This window comes from Leiobunum rupestre, chromosome 6 (assembly GCF_980474605.1).
Source record: "Leiobunum rupestre chromosome 6, qqLeiRupe1.1.hap1, whole genome shotgun sequence".
Classification (NCBI taxonomy): domain Eukaryota; kingdom Metazoa; phylum Arthropoda; class Arachnida; order Opiliones; family Sclerosomatidae; genus Leiobunum; species Leiobunum rupestre.
In genome coordinates this window covers 28,229,777-28,248,878 of record NC_143389.1, presented here as the reverse complement: position 1 = coordinate 28,248,878, position 19,102 = coordinate 28,229,777, and the positions used below count along the sequence as shown (strand labels likewise).

The 19,102-nt window shown below is 37.7% G+C and overlaps 1 protein-coding gene across 4 annotated transcripts in view; it reads right to left on the bottom strand.

Annotated features, from left to right (window-relative positions):
- Positions 1 to 9,796: 9,796 nt before the first annotated feature.
- Positions 9,797 to 19,102, bottom strand: part of tna (Zinc finger MIZ domain-containing protein tonalli) — a 262,606-nt gene continuing 253,300 nt past the window's right edge. For 3 of the 4 annotated variants that reach the window (XM_090176869.1, XM_090176870.1, XM_090176872.1), the window contains 12 exons: positions 18,542 to 18,592; positions 18,144 to 18,342; positions 17,324 to 18,076; positions 17,104 to 17,248; positions 16,693 to 17,039; positions 14,914 to 15,234; positions 14,604 to 14,671; positions 14,374 to 14,531; positions 14,176 to 14,307; positions 13,654 to 13,853; positions 13,121 to 13,582; positions 9,797 to 12,364 (listed from right to left, as the gene is read on the bottom strand). In XM_090176869.1, coding sequence (XP_090032995.1) covers positions 12,170 to 12,364; positions 13,121 to 13,582; positions 13,654 to 13,853; positions 14,176 to 14,307; positions 14,374 to 14,531; positions 14,604 to 14,671; positions 14,914 to 15,234; positions 16,693 to 17,039; positions 17,104 to 17,248; positions 17,324 to 18,076; positions 18,144 to 18,342; positions 18,542 to 18,592 — 3,031 coding nt within the window. In that variant the 3' untranslated portion in view covers positions 9,797 to 12,169. The remainder of the gene's footprint in view (positions 12,365 to 13,120; positions 13,583 to 13,653; positions 13,854 to 14,175; positions 14,308 to 14,373; positions 14,532 to 14,603; positions 14,672 to 14,913; positions 15,235 to 16,692; positions 17,040 to 17,103; positions 17,249 to 17,323; positions 18,077 to 18,143; positions 18,343 to 18,541; positions 18,593 to 19,102) is intronic. The other variant, XM_090176871.1, reaches the window with a different exon arrangement.

Below are 19,102 nucleotides of genomic sequence, written 5' to 3'. Positions count from 1 at the left end.
TATTATATTAGATAATTGTTTTAAGTATTTATCAGTATGCATTTACTGGTATACATGTGAGAACTTGAATTTTTTATTATCTTAATTTATATTGAAACATGTAACTAAATATTGATTAGTAATAGAGAAGGAAATTAAAGTTGAAATTGTGATATTATGAATATTAGTTTAAGCTTAATTCACTTAATACTATAAGGAAATAATTTTTGTAATCGAGAACACTTTATCGACGCACCACTAGATTATGTAAGTGCAGATTTCCCTCTCTTACTGTACACACACATTAAAAGTTGTGTTAATTCGTGTCTATTTATTTAAAATCCTATTTGCATTTAATTTCTAATTCCCAATTCTTCAGCTAAAAATATTTTCCAGCTATTTAATCTACTTCAGTGAACTAATGGGAAATTATTTAATCAGAAGGTAAACACTTGCTTCAATTCTGAAGGTATTTCAGATCAAAAACGCGTTTTTACTCGTATATATTACCATTATCGTAACCAGGCTGTCATTCTGTAACCAAAGAGAGGTAAACTAGTGGTTTTTCAATGATTGTTTTCAGTAGTTGAAAAGTAATGTTTCATCTATGTAGACGAAGTTTATAGGACTTTTTTCACAACTAATTTTAAAAAACCTATCTAAATTGTAATGTTTGTATGACTGCTAAAAATGTACGTTTTGTCAACTAAGTTAATTAACGTAATTAATTTTGAGATAAAAAAATAATTTCCGAAAGTGTTACAAAATTTACAAATGTACCAGTCTTATACTAAATGTGGTTCAATAATGCCACCATCCGCGCGAAACAGCGTACTTTGAAGTGAACTACGGACCATAGCTGGAGTCACGAGTCGAAACGCTGAAATAATTATCTGGCGCAAATCTTTTTCGCTAGTGGCTGGGGTGTTATAAACTTCCTCCTTCACGAATCCCCACACGTGCATTTAAGGTTTTCGAGTTCATTGACAGTTTTCATCTACCACCTAGCGTTAAAAAATAAAATTCCAAAACTGTGAAAAATTTCACGATTCTGCTGAAATTTAAACAACGACCTTCCCCGATAGTGTATATCCTGAAAATTTCACATTTCTATTTTATATATTTTTTGAGGAAAATGCCTGGGGTGATCAAATCAAAACCTCCTGTATGTAAAGCTTGTATATTATCTGGTATAGTTCCCTAAAAGCAAAGGTAGCATAAGACTACTACTACTACATAAGAATGCTACTTTTGCTAAAAGGCATAGCTTTTTATATTTTCAGGCATCTATAGGTTTTTAGTTCCACATGATATATATATATATATATCGAGTGGAACTATTGTTAGTGGATAATTTGTCATGTTCTTCGAAAAACCGGTCTAGTTCCGTGTAAAATGGCGTATTAAGATGTTTAAGAAAAGAACAAAGGAGGTTAGTGAACTTCTATTTGAGACAACGTTTAAAGTCAGCAGGTTGCGTCGCTGAGATTAGGCGAGCGGTATTTGAGAATCATGAAGTGAGGGGAAAGTGACCATTATTGGCTTAACGTAAAATAACCATTTAATTAAATGACAACATATTTAATGTTAATCCGAAACCATTTGACAGATCAAATGTTCGAAATATCAGGAAACCGTTGGTGTTTTGCGCATTTCTCTACGGCGGCATGGTGGATTTTTGATGAATTGTATTGTACATTATCTCCATTACTAGTTATTTACTTTAGGATTAATACGCTTTATCCTGCTTTCATATACTCTTACGACGGAAAACACCATTTAAAGGATCACTTTTACGATTATTAGGTAGCTCTCATTACAGATAGACAATGGGTAATGAAATGAGCGTTACCATCGATCACCCAACAGTGGGACGACACCGAGGTAAAAGACAGAAAATTATAACCTACTCAGATCATAACTGTCAGCTTTCTTTCCATGTCCGGATTTATTGGTCGTAAACGACAATAGTCGACGAGAAAAGCCCTTGTATTGGACATTATACCTTTGTTTTTACCAAAAACCTCATGGATAAAGTTGTGATGAAATGGGAACCCATTGCATGCATCAGAACACATTGTATTAACCAAAATTAAACTTAAAGCCCTTTAAACTGCAATTAATTGGACGAACTCACTGAATTAGTGGCGTTGGAATGGCGTGGGGTATAATGTACTCCCGGATATTTTGGAACGCTAGTTCGCAGGCTCACTTGTGGCCAGTTGCTCCTAGAATCGTAGATGGTCAGCTATATTATATTTATTTGGATGTTTGGTCAAAAATTTATTTAGTTACACTTCATGAGAATTACTGTGTTGAGGTAATTTTTAGCGTTTTCAAATCTCCCGGTTCGTTAGTATGCTTCAGCTCTTAAAAGGGGTATCTACCAAAATTCACATCTTTCAACGCTTTCAAAAATAAGAGTTGCGTCCGTTTTTACTCTTCCTCGTGGTGGACACATTATCAGATTCTGGATTTGGCCCACCATGCGCTAGCCTTAAATTCAAAATAATCCTGAGCTAAATTTACCAAAGAAAACGTTTTATTAAACAGGTAACCCATTGTCTAGGCTTATTGTGACCCTTGTATTGATCACTTCATATTTTATTGTATTGACCACAAGGATTACTACGAGTCCCTTAAATTGACCAGAATCCCCTTTCCATTGACCAGGGAGTGTATAGTTTTGAGCAAGAGGCAATGGTATTGTTGATAGAGCTTAGTTTATAATAGAGCAGAAATATTTCGAAAGATAATTAGCAGATAGTGTAGAGTTTGCAGGTAAGAAATTCATTAAGTTCAGATACAAAGACGTAACACCATGTAAAAAACTAAACTTACAAAAATAAACCTACCCCACAAAGTGGGATACTTCAAATTCCGGGTTTTGTATTGGACCTCATCTCAACATATTGCCAGAAAAACCCAACTTTCCATAGACGCTACTGGTTCAATTGTAAAACGATTAAATAGACCCCGGGGTAATGCTGAAAAAAGTGGAAATATTTTCCTTTACGAGGCTGTTGAAAATTTGTTGTAACGTAATAAAATTTAATTAACCTTAACAAAACATTAAAATCCTTTCTCTCTGTGTCGTGCCCAAAAACCCCGTACGCCAAAATTTTCCGCTCCTTTCAATGTTGTACGCAACTGCATATTTCGAAAGTTGTAGCAATACCATTCTTGTAAAACTTGAGGGTCGAGAAATCGGCCTCACTCTCAACTTGGTCCTCAAACCAAAAGGGCCAATTTTCAGTCGCTAAAATAAAACAAAACTTGACTTTTCTTTAAAAAACATTAAGACTAAGTTCAATTTATTAAATCGCGATACAACCAGTTCCTGAAGTAAAAACCTTTTAATTTCAAAATAAAATACTTGGGGAGATTTTTTCAGTCGGTCAACCTAAGTAAGCCCAGCGCTCTCCCAACTTTAAACGCCGCTCGAGCTACTTCGCAACAGAGGCTACGGTCAACGAGAGACAAATTAAAGCCCAGTACGCCGTAAGTCAAATGCTTTCAAAAGCCCACGATGCTAATTCTATTTATCTTTCGTTAAGTCTGTGGCCTAATTCAGGCGGTACGGCTCCGAGGGTGGTGGTCACCAACATGTCTTTGGCGCTATTGTACGCTGGTGCGAGAGCGTTTAGTCGTTGCTAATCATTATCAGAATATTTGTCGAGTATTGTTTTGGATAACGAAGACATTGAAGTTTCTTTCGCATTTTTTACGTTGTGGCGTAGCTCACACCATTAAATTAATAACAGCATGGCCAAGTTTGAAAAAGGAGCAAATAATAATAATAATAACAATAATAATCAACTAGGCTAATACCCAAGGCACCACCTTAGGCCTAAGTCATCAAGCGACTTTTGAAGCCTTTAATTCAGGTGGCCGGGTTACAATAGGTGAAAACTATTCGCCAGTCCTAGACTGCTCAAAGAACCGTTCAGGACTGAGCTCTGACGTCAGCAAAATTTCCCGGACAGTTCGGGACTAGATTACGAATAGTCTAGCCTAAAATAAAAATTAAAAAATGGCGGCCGTAATGGGCATGTTACTTAATTTATTAAATTCAGATATATCAAGCTCAGAATCCTCATCTGATGATGAAATGGAAGTAATAGGAAATGTTTTAAGTACCGCACGAAATTTCCGAATGAGTATAATGAATTATGATAGTTTAATCGTTATAATGATATTGAATTTAAGAGTATGTTTAGAGTTAGGCCTATCATTTACGAAGGGCTAGTCAGGAAATTTGGTAGCTCAGAGCATCTGAACATTTTCCAGGGATGTTTCATTACTTAATATTGTAATGGTTTAAATAAAATTGTAACATAATTATAGGGAGTGGAAGACAGGTATTGTCACCAGATAAACGTCTATTAGTATTCCTCTGGTTTGATAGACATTGGAGTGTATCATTTCATGAAACTTCAGACAGATTCAACATAACATAAAACAGTGTTAAAAACATCTTAAAAAGACTCAATAAATTTTTTTATAATGTGTCTGCAAGTATAATTCGATAGCCAGAAGATAAAGAAGGCTTAAAGGGACGGTTTGAACAGATATCAGATTTACCTAATTTCTAGGGGATTTTAGTGAACTCTTTAATCCAATACAGGGCATATTTTAAAACAAACCTTGAGCAAAGGAAAAACAATAAAACTAGTATAACCGTAAATTGCCAATTTTTATAGAAAATAAAGGATATTTACCATTGATCCATCAACCAATAATGTGTTAATTTGTTTTATGGTTGGCTTGTACTTGTAGACTCTTAAATTTAGCGATAAAGTAAAATGAAAATCCATTTGGACGCAAACCAATTTTATTTGTTTTTATTATTCACTTTTTTACATTTTAATCCCTTCATAGTTGCTTATTTCTTTGCCTTATTTACAAGATACAGATTTATCCAGTTGTTGAAAACATGTAGGGGATGTTCTAATTGTTCCCAAACCTTCGTTGGGATTTGTGAAGGCAATAACTAAAAATTCAAAACCTGTCTAGTTTTGAAAATAATACTGAATTTTTGGCCTTTATTAATATCACAATACTTGTTGCAGTAGATATACATAGACTAGTTTAGCCAGCTGTAGAAAACTTGTAGGAGTGTAGACTGTACGCGATAAAACTATCTTAACTCCTACAAGTTCGGTACACATTTTGTACCACAGGCTTAACCCATCTAATTTTTATAATAATACTTGTTAATTTCACAATGCTTATTATACGCAGTCGGTCAAGAATGAATTATTGACGGATTTTAAAATGACGTTTTAGCGCGCGACACTACAGGTACATGTCTTGGGCAAACAGCCTTCTTTGCGTGCTTTTTTGACCATAACATGTAGAGGTATTTTCACGCGCAAAATGAATTTTAAAAGCCGTCAATTGTTATCTGAGATTTAACTGAGAATACACCTGAGACTGCAAGGTGCGCACTGTCTCTCCCCCTTAGCCGTGAAAAACAAAATGAAATATAATCGATTTAGTTTAAGGATAATGAATAAAAAACTATTAAATAATATTTACCGCGGCCTAAGAAAATACAATGGGCACACCATGTATGTAAATAACATGATTAACATCCGATAATTTCCATAGCGACAAGTGTTAGCTGAGACTAGATTCTACGCAGAGCAATATGCAGACGAATTTTCAGTTATTTGGAATTGGGTTCTCGCCAGTACCTGCTTTTGAGTAAGTACTGCTCGGACAGTCCCTAACGATCCGAAAACTGGTTCTCGAGACCGAATAGTCTGCGCCCGAACTGTCCAAGAATTCTATATCCGGCGAATAGTCTGCGTCGGGACAGTCCGAACGGTTCTGGACTGGCGAATAGTTTTCACCTATAGCGTAGGAGGGTGGTGGCAAGCCCTGCATGCCAAGTAACCAGACAATTTAATTTTCAAGTTTTTGGACAATTAATACAGACTGAAGACATAAAACATGTGGAATTTTTTTTTCGCCGTTATAACAGTTGCACTGTGCGAATTGTCCCCCACTCTTGACGGAACGTCTCTTCCTTAGCGTGGACCTTATCAGTTGCCTCAGAGCTTTGCTTGCTTTTCTTGGTGCATATGTTGATCGTCGCCTGTTCCATTTCTTGTGCTATTGACATATCTTTGGTGAGATTCAAGAACTTGTCCTCCGCCAATAATCTTTTCTGGAGGGAATCGTCTTTGCATCCACACAGCAGTCTGTCTCTGAGCATAGCGTCTAATTAGGTTCCAAAATTGCAGAATTCACTTATTCTACGAAGCTCTGAAATGTATACTTGGCAATTGTCTTCCCTTACCTCCGATCACTTGAATTGAACTTGAAGCGTTCAACTATTTCTGACGAGACAGGATTGAAGTAATCAGTGATTACTTTCGTCAGTTGATCGTACGTCTTTACTGTTGGTTTCGTGGGTCCTACGATGTTTCTTAGCGTAGCAGAAGTTGCTGGTTCAATTATCGTCAGCAATGTTGCTTTCTTCTTAGCTTCGTCGTCTAACGCCAGGAGCTCACTGCTCTTCGTAACGTCTCCGTCCTACCTTTCAAAAGCCTTTGCTTCGTAACGTAGACAATGCCTCGTGAAAGGCAGGACGGATATGAAACGGAGAGCCAGTGGGCGCTTAGCTTATGTCGATCGCGATGAAGTACTGTCCGATTCCAAGGGCGTATCCAGAATTTTATTTCAGGGGGGGTTTTGAGGGGAAATTTCAAGGGGGGGGGTGCTGACGGAAGTTTCACTGCTTTTTATTAGGCACCTCCCCCCCCCCAGTCATCAGCATTTGGGCGGGGGGGGGGTTTGAACCCCCCCCCCCTTAAATACGCCCTTGTCCGATTCTCTCTGCGAACCGCCTCCATGACTCGGTTTGCACGTCGAAGGGACTGAATTGAGTGGTGACTGACATTTATCTTCCTTCTTGAAAACTGTCCTCGTTAGCAACTCAGTGGACAGTCTTCTAATCGGCTGGAACACGTAGAATACGTAGAAAATAGAGGACATAAAACATCAGCATGATCCCATCCCCGTCGCCAATTTGTTGTGCTCCAACTAATAACAGCAAGACATTTACGAAAGTAAAAGTGGTTTATTGATGACATATGAAATACTTATTTACATGATGAATGAGGGAGTAAACATTTATAAGATCGTTATCTAGTGATAAGAATAGTCCAGTTGGCTTTTTAGTTTGTTTTTATATACACAACACAACCATTTAAAAAATAGATTTTTGGCGGAAGAAACGTTTCCTATGCGGGTTGATGAATTTCTCAATAAGCATATACGTGTACTCGATGGAAATATTAAAATAATAACTACTTCGAGAAACATATTTGTCCAAGTACCAATTTAAAATTTAATCTCGATTTAGAAAACGCTAAAAAAACCCCAGAAGAACCTCCATCACAGATTTTTCAAAAAACGAAGATGCACTATCCCAGACTCTTGAAAAATCACCCAAACCAGCCGCGCCGACTATCGGAAAATCAAAGCCGGTACAACAAATTATGTGTATTTTTTGCGATGTAAGAGAAGTATTTATTAATAATTATTAATATTCCTATAATATTAAAAAGTTTCTATTATAATAGAAAAATATAGGTACTGGCGGTTTTGGAATTAATTATTCTAGTCAAACGTATCATGCCTGTGAAAATTGTGCAAACGTTTATTCTGCACTTCAATCTAAAACTGCAGGTAGAATATTTGTATATGTGAAATGTCGTTATTTTATTATGAAGTGACTGGTAAACCCCCAGCTAGAGGAACTAGTCAAACCTCCCCCCCCCCCTCTGGGGAGGATGGTCAACCCCACGCTAGAGAGGCGGGTCAGACCCTTATAGTAGAGTCAGGTCCACCCCAGAGGAAAAAACTGTCCAATCTGTAAAAGAGGGGATTTTGAAAGTACACATACCTGCTTGGCATGCAAGGTACATTAAGGTCACACGTCGTTTAAATTTTTAAAAACTCTAATTTCATTATAAATTTGCTTCATAGACGAGTGCTCCATTCCATTTGAAAATGACGAAGAGGGTTTTAGTCAGCGCCGCTCTGGCTTTCTTTGCTCAGCACAGGGAAGCTATTTTGCCCCCAAAGAAAACCATGCTGACTTAAAGAGAAATAACCCATAAAAAGATCCCGCCAATCATATTTATTTAAGATGCCTGAGCTCTCCAGAATTGGTTTTTCGGAAAATAAAGGAACAATTCCAATAGGGCTTTTAGGGAATAGCAATTTTCACCCATCTCTGGGCTGTTAAAATTAAAAAACTAAGCTATTCGTTGACAAATTCATGCGTTTTCAAAAGTGTTAAGCAGTCGTTGAGCATCGCGTATGGCGATTCGAATAGTGCAAAACAATTAATCGATAGTGGCAGTAACGTTAACATGTTTTCCTTCATTAAGAAATTAATATCGCGCACGCATATAGGGATAATCTAAAATGTGTGACAATCCACAGTGCCCACAGCAATTAATCAAGATATAAATACCTATACCCTCAATCGAGTGTCCAGCAACTAATATTCCCAGCCTAGAGAATTTAATCAACCGATATTTCCAAGAAGTAACATAATTAGTCAGTTGTGTAGATTGTGGTGGGATCTATATCGAGGGAAATATATAATATAATAATATTTGTTTATTGAACTAACCGATTTCACAAAGCAGCTGGATTGCGAGAAAAATTTTACTTATTTTAGACAAAATTCCGAACGTGATTCATATTGCGTCCCAATGATGCAGCCTAAATGATGATCCGGGCTCTGTTGGCCATTACGTGTGTATAGGATTTCAGCCAAATGTACGATGAACAAAAAGGAGGGTTGCTCAGGCAAATATATGTCTTCATATTTTGTATTATGCAATGTAAAAAAAATTGAATATTAAACTCTCATCTTAAAATTGATTTTTCATATGTAACTCTTTATTTTCCATTTTTAACTCTAAATAAAATTTATATTAATACTCTTGATTTTCTCGTAATTATTTTTTCAACTCGTGAACTTTAAGATGGCGTGATTTACGATCCTAGAACACTTTCATAATAATCTCGTTAACTAAGCGGTCACATTCGAAATTTTTGGTGTCGCATTGGATTAGGGGTGTTTCCGTATGGATTATTGAAAGTGGAGGGGTGCTATAGTTAACCTAGCCCCACTTAGATGGTTCCCGATCTGGTTCGATCGATTATCTCGTTAACAAGGCTGTAACAAGTAAGACCGTCGAATTGAAGTCGCATTCGAATAGCGGTGACTAGATATCTTAATTCCAACATGGGAGGCTACCATTTAATTAATTATCTCGTAAACGATGCTATCGCATTCGAAGTTTATGGTGTCGCATTGCTTTGAATTGACGCCACATTCAATAAGGAGTACTTTGTATAAATAATTGAAAGGGGGGGGGGCTAACTCTCTTTTACTTGCTTTCGAATATAACTATAGGGGGGAGGGCTAACTTAATGGAATCAAGCATCGGAGGATAATAAATTTTTTCTCTTGCAGATGTTTTGGGTCAAACCCTAGAACGACCATACGTTATACCAAAAAAATAAGGATTTTCCTTTACCAAGTTCCTTAACCAATTGCAAACGTCGTACGCACCCGTTCAGAGGATAATTTGTTAGTAATTCGTTATTATTTGCAAAAAAAACCAACAATGTAGGCAACTAACTGTTCATAGAACCTTTTAGTTGTAGGATACTGTTATCGACCTTCACTTTAGGTCAAATGAACGTAGTAGTTAAAAACTTGCAATTTCGAATAAAATGTACCATGGTTCCGTATATTACAGTATAAATTTTATTGTATAAATATGCATTATCTACACTAGTAATACGACATTACCATAAAATCATATGGTAGACTATGGTAGTTGTGAAGGGTTTTTTTAGGAAATTGTCAGGGGCAAAATGTGTTTTGTGTGCGGCATTGCTCGATTTGCTGCGTAAATATCACGGCTTTGTATTTCACCTTTTCTCTTCAAATAGTTGAACGAAACAAAAATTAGCCAAGTTTCGTATTAGTATTTTTTTTTGTACAAAATGAGTCCATGCGCGGGTATGGATTAAAAAGTCAAGCGCCGTTTAAAATATGAAAGAACAAGAATTTGAATGAAGCTATCTATATTTTGTTTAGCGTAGTCAACAGAGCGTAGGAAATAGGATTGTTATAGATGATAGGAATCACATTTGTTCAATGTTCGCTGATTTGATCTCGTGGTAAATGACAAGTGCGATTTTAAATCTTCAACGTCTGCGAAAACTACGTGAGAGAACTCGAAATGTAACTAAAACAAAGGACTCGAGATTAAGAGACATTTTTTAGGAGAATACTGAGCCGACGAGAAAAAAAAATTAACACATTTTTTGACAACAAGCACGTATTATTATAACTACAATATTTACATAGTTTTTTGCTGGATAACCTTATTTTTTACTCTGATACTTAATCATGATTTCAATAAATGTTTTTTTCTTTATAAGTATAGCGAACAACGACAGCCAGTGCCATTTGCGAGAGAAAGGGGAAACAGAATTACTTTCATTTATTTTATGATGAATTTCCGCCAATAGTTCTTTCGCGAAACGTTTCAACAATTTTTCGCCGCGAAACCTACCATCTTCGGCAGCGAAAAAAAATTTTAAAAATACTTCTTTTGTTTTTAATATTCTTTCTTTGACCGACTGTACACGGAGCTTCTACATAAACATAAATTACATTTAGACAACAAGGTTATCTTAACAACGAGTTAGTTCCGTACGCGCCGATAAATGTAGTCAGTTCTTTGGCTTTTTCTTCATTTTCCCGAAATATATTTTAAACAATTTTAGCGCGAGGGCGTTTACCGGACTTGAAGGGTTTCGAACGTTCGGAGATCGAACGGCGGGTAACAAAAACGACTGATGCCCGCGAGTTCATTCGCTTTTAAAATGATTGCTGGAAGGAATAGTACCGCTCTCATCGGAATTCACTTTACTACGTAATTGATAGTACGTTTAAATAAATAAAATTCGGTTCAATTTGTTCCTAATTCTAATAAAACAGTTGAAAATAATTCTCTAGTTCAGAACTGCGGACCAAAATTTCCAGAAAATAATACTCGAACTATATCCGTTTTAGTATTTATACAATAAATAGAATCTGTACAGTAAATTTGGTTCGCTTTCGCTAACTTTGCATATTTTAATTTTTTCTTAGTTTCGTTTTCATAAGCGACTTTGATGTTATTCGTTATACCGAAATAATAAATATTTTTATTTATATTTAATATACGATCGTGTTTTATAATCTGGAAAATTTGCGTGGGTATCGAAAAATAATGAAGTATGTTTTTATTCGAGTGTCTCTTCCTCACAATGCTGTACAACAATGGCGCGATTTACAAGACGGGAAAAGTCGATTTGCATAAAAAGGGTTTCCCGATTAGTATAACGAGACGGTTTTCTTTAAACCGAAACCAAAACTGATCAAGTTTCGCGTGACGGGTGTCCTTAATTGTCCGAACGGCGTGTTCCGATTGAACGTAATATTTCTTCTAATTTCTCGTCTCTTTCAATTCATAACTAGAAAGGGTTTCGGGGTTTTTATTAGACAAAACGGGTTAAATTATTTCTTTTTTTTAAAAATAAGTCTGCTAGGAAACATTGTTGAGGTAAAGTGGTTTTCTTAAATTTCCTTTCAAAAAACGTGTCTTTCATTTATATATTGTAAATATTTTAAGAATCCGCGTTTATCTCACACCGTAAAAACTGATGTTCACTATATCTTATTTTGACGATGTTAAATGTTCATGTTAAAATCACGATTAAAAACGTTTTGACAAGTGGGCTCTTGATAAATTCTCTCTTAAAACATCCATTTTTTATTTAAAAATTGTTTTTTTTTTCGGTTTATTGGAACTTAACGCGGTGTTTAGTAATGCCAAATACTGTAATAAATGTCAGAAACGGATGAAAATCGAGGGTTTATCGCGATTCACTCGACACATTCTTCCTTGGAATCCAGGAAAAGAAATTGCGCATTTGATACTTCGTTGAAACTGTCGTTGTCCATCTTAGTAAAAAACGTTTGATCTTTTCCCGCGAACAGCCGCGACTCGAGGAAGAGATCCATTCTCGGCGCGCGACCATCTTTTGTACACGTGACGCGTTTTGTCTTCAGTCTTTCCTCGCGTGGAACTATTAATTAGGACTCGAATAACGCCAGCAAGTCGTCGTTTGCCGAAGACGAGGACGTCGTTACTCCGCCACTGACCCCGCTTCCCGCGGTAGTACTTGTCGTACTGGCAGTTGTAGCGCTTGTCGATGACGTGGTTCCCAGTTCGGGGGTGTCCAAGTAGGAAAGCAGTTCCATGGGATCAACCACGCTCTCGGGTAGAAGCTGAAAGGGACCAAAATTCTCTTATCAGATGACACGAGTTTCCTTTTGTAATTTCAAATACTATAGTCCTGATATAAGATATTAGGTCTTTGTAAATTGAACCAGCCACGTTAGGCAGTGGTGATGCCAAGGTATACTATAGCCTACACTGAAATTTTCAGTCGGATCTAAAATTCTTACCAAGGTACTCCAAAAAATTCAATTAAGCGAAAACCTTTGAAAGTTAACTTTTAAATTCCTTAAAATTATACCGAAAATTACTACAGGGAGGATGGAAATTAAAATTTTGAATATGAATAAACATATTTTGCTAAAAACCCTACCAAAATAAAAATAAGGGAGACAGTTTTCTAACTTGGCCTACCTAAGCGAAAACGCCTAGGGAGGCTACTGTCATTAGGACACTTGATGGCTATTGGGATTCAAGTTTCTAATAACTCCCGATAATGGAAAATTTTGTCGGCTACATTTCCACAGAGTTGGGTTTGCAAATTATCTCCCCAATGGCTAAAGGGCTTTTCCCTTGCCATCGAAACTTGTTGAGGTTAGTGTAAGAAGCTGTTGGCTCCCGTGACATGACCACCACCCTCCTACGCATTAAAAGTCGCTCAATGACTTGGCCCTTTAGGAATATTATTCATCAGGTGACAAAAACTAAAGTGACCAATAAATTTTTTCCCTAAACTGATCAAATATTACCAAGCATCGGAATAGATTCAGATTTCTATATTTAAACAGGACATGAGAAAATCTTACATTTAGTTGTTCTTGGCCTTGTCCTTCGCCCTCTATAACGGCGGCTGGATCAAAATTTAGATCGCTGAGGTCAGGAGCGTGAGACATCGACGAGTCTGTGCTGCTTCCCGCCGAAGGAGGTTGATTTCCGCTTCCTATGTGCGTTGGCGTATTTCCGGCGCCATTGCCGTTGCTGCTACTGTTACTACTTTCGTTCATAGTTGATTGACCGGCGGAAGGCGGGGGTACGCTGGGAGGGCCTCCCGAGGTTCCAGGCGTGTGAGGAGTGTGTGGCGTGTGCGGGGTGTGAGGGCCACCGTGTTGCATGAGGCTACTTTGACTGGATGATGATGTCCCGGGTGTGGCAGGCTGATGACCGACAGTTGATGATTGGGATTGGCTACTCCCGGAGGTTGGAGTCGTACTCGCGCCGTGACGGAGGGATGAATTATTGTGATCGTGTAAACTGTTTGAGGTCATTTGCTAAACGTTCGTTAAAGAAATGTTTCTATAGCAACGGAATACGTTCGTTCGTTGGAATTTAAGCGAAGTACCTGTTCGTGATGATTTAATGATTTTTCCATAGCCGCCAAAGGATCTAGAGACGCTACGCTTTCATTCAAATGAGACAAGGGACTGCTAAAATCAGATGCTTGCGACTGAAATTCAAACCCTGACGTCGAACCTGTGCCGTAACTTCCACCGCTTCCACTATTCACGCCATTTGTCATGGATGACGGCCCATTAGAAAGTGCTAAGGAATAAAATATTCACGTTATTACACTAAATAAAGTATTAATCACTAATAAATATGGAATGGGAGGAGCTTATGGAAAAAATGTTGCCGTCTATGTCAAAGCCTAGCTTTAGCAATTCTACAAACTCGTGTCACAAGCAACGTCGAATTTTATGGGAAACATTTTATACTTCTACATGTATTCTTTTTAATTTATAAAAATAACTATTATTGTTAGAGAAATTAATAATAAACGTAGTATTTAATGTTTTTACAAAAATATAACTAAAATAATATTAAGGTCTTCACTGCTCTTAAAAAAAATCATTAAAAAAATTACACTGCATTTCGGGTAATGGCATGGATGAAGAATAAGGAGAGAGACCCTGACCCATCTCCCATGTGCTAGTTGTTGGCATGGTCATACTTCCAGGTGACATCGCTTTGAAGCGTTTATGAGGATTGCAAGCGTCTAAAATCAAGAACAAAACGCATTTAGAAAAATTACACGTGTCAAATTCATTTCCAAGTAAAATACCGGAACTGTCATGTTCTTCCTTTATAGTTTTGATAGGTACTGGTTTCCAGCTTGCTGTTGCATCGATAGTAACTTCTTCCACATCAGAATTGCTTAGGTTAGTTAAAATACCCCACATATATTGATCCACTTCTAGTCCTTCCAGCAGAGCAGGTTTACTGCGAGAGTTTAACCAAATTAGTTAATTTCAGACACTTGATCACCAAATTTAGTTTAGAAAAATGACTTACTTGCAAACAGGACATCGCCAAGATCCTCTTTCGCAATTCAGTTGTAAATACGATTCCAAATCGAAACACTACAAAAGTACCAAAATAGCAATTAAATACTGAGTATAACTTTCAATTGGCCTTTTCGGTTTACAAAAGAGAAGTGAATCGGCCAACGTGAGTAGTTCATAAACTGCTGGATTTATAGTCTACTAAATCACGATGAGTCTTGCTTAGCAGACGAAATCCAGCAGTTTCTGAACTTCTCAGGTTGACCGCTACTTGGCTCTATGTAAACTGAATGGGCTAATAGATTTCTAGGAGGTATTACCTGGGCGTGTTTGCATTCTTGGCCTCGAGCGGGCAGTGTAATTCTTTTAAACGTGATAGGACATTTGAGAATAACCTTGAAGGCTGTCTGTTCTACACCGTCCTCGCAGCCGCTGCCACTATTACCACCGCTGCCCACTCCCGAATTACTGTTTCCGCCACTGCCATTAAGGCCAGATCCCGCTGATGCAGCGACACTCGTGAAATTTCGTTTAATCTTGGCTATGCAATGTTCCGCTGGAAGAAGCCTTTTCCTAAGCAGACCCTGAAGAACGGATCGCACTGTTGGCCGATGAACAAGTTGGAGGAGGAACAAATGAGACTGCGAGGGAAAAATACAGACATTTAAGTAAAAATTATCATATCGTGACTTAAGTATTTGTAGCGTGAAATAATATACGTAGATATTAAGAATGTCTAAGGCTCCACAGGCACCGTGCTTTGAGTGCATTTGGGGGGGTTAAAATTAGTTGAATGTAAGATGGTGCGCGTATTTTCAAATTTAGCCGTTGCTCAAAAAATAGTCGAAGCCACAATTCGTATAATATATTTTAATGTAACACGGTGCGAGCGGAAATCTCGGCTATAAACCACGCCCATTTGCATGACATTCATTATTGTTTGGAAATTTCGAGTATATAATGAGGCGCCAAACCAGAAAAAACTAAATATAATCTATAACATAGGATAGAAAGCACTTTTATAGAATAAAATGCACTTTTATAAAATAGAAAGCACTTTTATAGAACAGAAAACTTTTATGGAATAGAAACGAAAACATTTATGGAAAAGAAACGAAAACATTTATGGAATAGAAACGAAAACATTTATAAAATATGAACGAAAACATATATACAATATGAACGAAAACTTTTAACAATATGAACGAAAACTTTCTTTAATAATATGAATGAAAACTTTCTTTAATAATATGAAAGCTTTCGTATAATAGTAACAGTGAGTGAGAGAGAGTGCTCGTGAGTGAGTCAAAGTCTCGAGCGAGTGAGCAAAAGATGAAGTTAGAAAGTTTTCGTACCTATTATATAAAAGTTTTCGTACCTATTATATAAAAGTTTTCGTTCTTATTAATGTTTTTTTTATAAAAGTTTTGTTTTCTATTATATAAAATTTTTCGTTTCTGTTCAATAAAAGTGTTCATTATTATTATACTATAGGAAACTTTTCATACAACATTTTTTTTTCTAACCTATTCTATAATTGTGCTTTATATTATATAAACATGCTTTATATTCTATAAGTGCTTTATATTCTATAAGTGCTTGGTATTCTATAAAAGAGCTTCCTATTTAATAAAAGTGCTTGGTATTCTATAAAAGAGCTTCCTATTTAATAAAAGTGCTTGATACTCTTTAAAAGTGCTTGATACTCTTTAAAAGTGCTTGATACTCTTTAAAAGTGCTTGATACTCTTTAAAAGTGCTTGATACTCTTTAAAAGTGCTTGATACTCTTTAAAAGTGCTTGATACTCTTTAAAAGTGCTTGATACTCTATAAAAGTGCTTGATACTCTATAAAAGTGCTTGATACTCTATAAAAGTGCTTGATACTCTATAAAAGTGCTTGATACTCTATAAAAGTGCCTGATACTCTATAAAAGTGCCTGATACTCTATAAAAGTGCCTGATACTCTATAAAAGTGCCTGATACTCTATAAAAGTGCTTTCCATTCTATAAAAGTGCTTTCCATTCTATGTTATTGATTATATTTATTTTGCTCTGGTTTGGCTCCTCATACGTCTCCCTCTTGAACTGTTACTTACGCAGCAACACGCCGTGACTGTGATTTGTATAGTATTTCTACCAGGTTGACAAACTTCTTTTAAGTAGAGAGGTTTGTGAGAAGTTTTGTTTTCTCCCCGGTCGATGGTCAGAGGAGTGGCGTTCACCGACACTTGCACCGAAGCTGGCCAATTAGTGTTCATTTGTCGATCTTCGTGGTGAAAACACTTTAGTTGAAGTTCGAGGTCTGTTCGCCACATTAACGTCTGATGCACAGACTGTTTCAGATGGAAGACGTGATTGCTAACCGCCAAGTTGTGCTCTAGTCGGAAAGGCGCTAGGATGATGCCATCTCGAACGGGAAAGGTCAACCTCAACTCGTCGTCTTCTAGAAAAGATAACGAAGTTTAGTACAAACGATAGCGTGTTTGAAGTACTACATTTTTACTTACTTTGAGGTTGAAGTGGTGGTTTTAAATCGGGAAAGGAAGGCTTTAAATCTGGATTAGGCGATAAATAAGGTGGCACGCCAGAGGCAGGAGTTAGTGGTGGTGTAGGATTTCCGGGTATGGGGGACGGTTGGTAGTTCATATTTCGCTGAAACAAAAATTGACATATTTTACAACTGTACGTAATAGAATAGAGATGTAAATAAATTGAAAAGGGCATTACCTGCATATTTGGTTGTCCATATTGAGTGGCTCCGTACTGAGGATCGTACTGGGTTTGAGGTGGGCCGCCATTTATTTGGTTTTGTTGATAATATTGAGGAGCGGGAGGCGGTTGACCGCCATAAGGTGGCGCTGACGCGGTTTGTGGCCTCATAGACGGTCTCATGGGCTGCTGTTGCGGTGGGTAGGAAGCGGTAGGAGGCATGGGTTGCTGCTGAACCCCGGCCGAATAGGGTTGCTGAGCCTGTTGTTTAGTGAACTGCGCCGACTGACTGTTGGGATACTGCGCCGGGTTGTAGGCGTGCTGCGCGCCTGGCCCATACGGTTGCATCGAAGAGACGTACTGTTGCGTCACAGGGTTGTACTGCGGCTGCCTTTTCATGTAGTGTGGGCTAGGATAAGGCGCCGATCTGCTCCTCCCTTGCGTTTGCGATCCCGCCGGATACATTCCGTTCCCCTGATGCTGAATTGGACCAGCCATTCCTTGCATACTCTGAATAGGATTCTTGCCCATAGCTCCACTCATACCCATAGACGCCGGATTCATAGGACCCATTTGATTCACTCCAGACGGACTATTGCTCATCATCGAGTTCGACATGCCGGATCCCATGTTTACCATGGGATTTCCCATATGATTACCCATGTGACCACCCATGGAAGAGTTCATTCCGGGCCCCGTGGGCATCCTTTGGGGTCCCATTCCGGGAGGGCCGTACCCAGCCTGGAATTGTTGGTTTTGCATACCTTGCATCTGCGCGAGAGAGAAACGAACGTCAAGAATACATTTCATTTAACGAAGGCAAAGAAGGGCCACCTACTTGTCCGTATTGGCCAGACATGGCCGCTTCCTGGTTCTGCCTCTCTTGCAGGGCGACGACGCTGGCGGTGGCGGTGGCGGTTGCGGTGGCGGCCGCCACGAGCGCCGCCGTACTCAAAGCGGAGTTCGGTGTTTGGAAGTCCCCGGCGTTAGCGTGACCAGTAGCTCCCATCCCGGTCGCGATCGAGCCAGATCCGTAACTGAAAATACAAAACAGACGGGTCTTTCTCAACTAAAGCGTACAGCCGAGTTAAACCGATTCGTTTAACGCTATTTTTTCTCAAAGAGTCATGCAAAAGATATCGCTGAAAGTAGCGAATGATGTTCATGGGAAACTTTCCCAATTTAGTCAAGTTTTAGTTTCGAAAAATTTAATTTTTCATAGCATGGACGTATCACCTGTTTTTTACTCTTTGTTTTCTTCTACCTGCCGTTGTATTTTTCACGTTACTGAAAGAATTTAAAGAGAGATTGCCATGAAAATTATTCTCAAAATCCAAATTTGATTCTTCATAGTTCCTCAAAGTCATTTCCTATTTGGTTCGGAACAATTTCGACACATTTTTAAACACGCGCGAAATACTGAAATGATACGTAAGATTTTTTAACGAATTTTCTAATTTAATTCTTTAAGAACCAAATAAGATACAGACAAGCGAGTTTCAAATAAGATATTCCCAACATTCGTCACGAAAGATATTTAAATTTAATATTTCGATTTCCTTCCTAGCCTCGCTTATTACGGATTTTCGAGGCAAAAAAAAGTAGTTTAAAATAGTTATCTTTTGTGGCGATAAATGGCGCAAATATCGTAAGAAACTCGTCAATTCATGGCGATGCTAGTCTTCATATTCGTGTAATTTTAAAGTCATTGAAATTTTAAAGTTCCAGCACTACTGTCTCTAAATGCATTTGGTTTTGGAAGAAAATTTACAAATTAAATGATTCACCTTTTTAAGC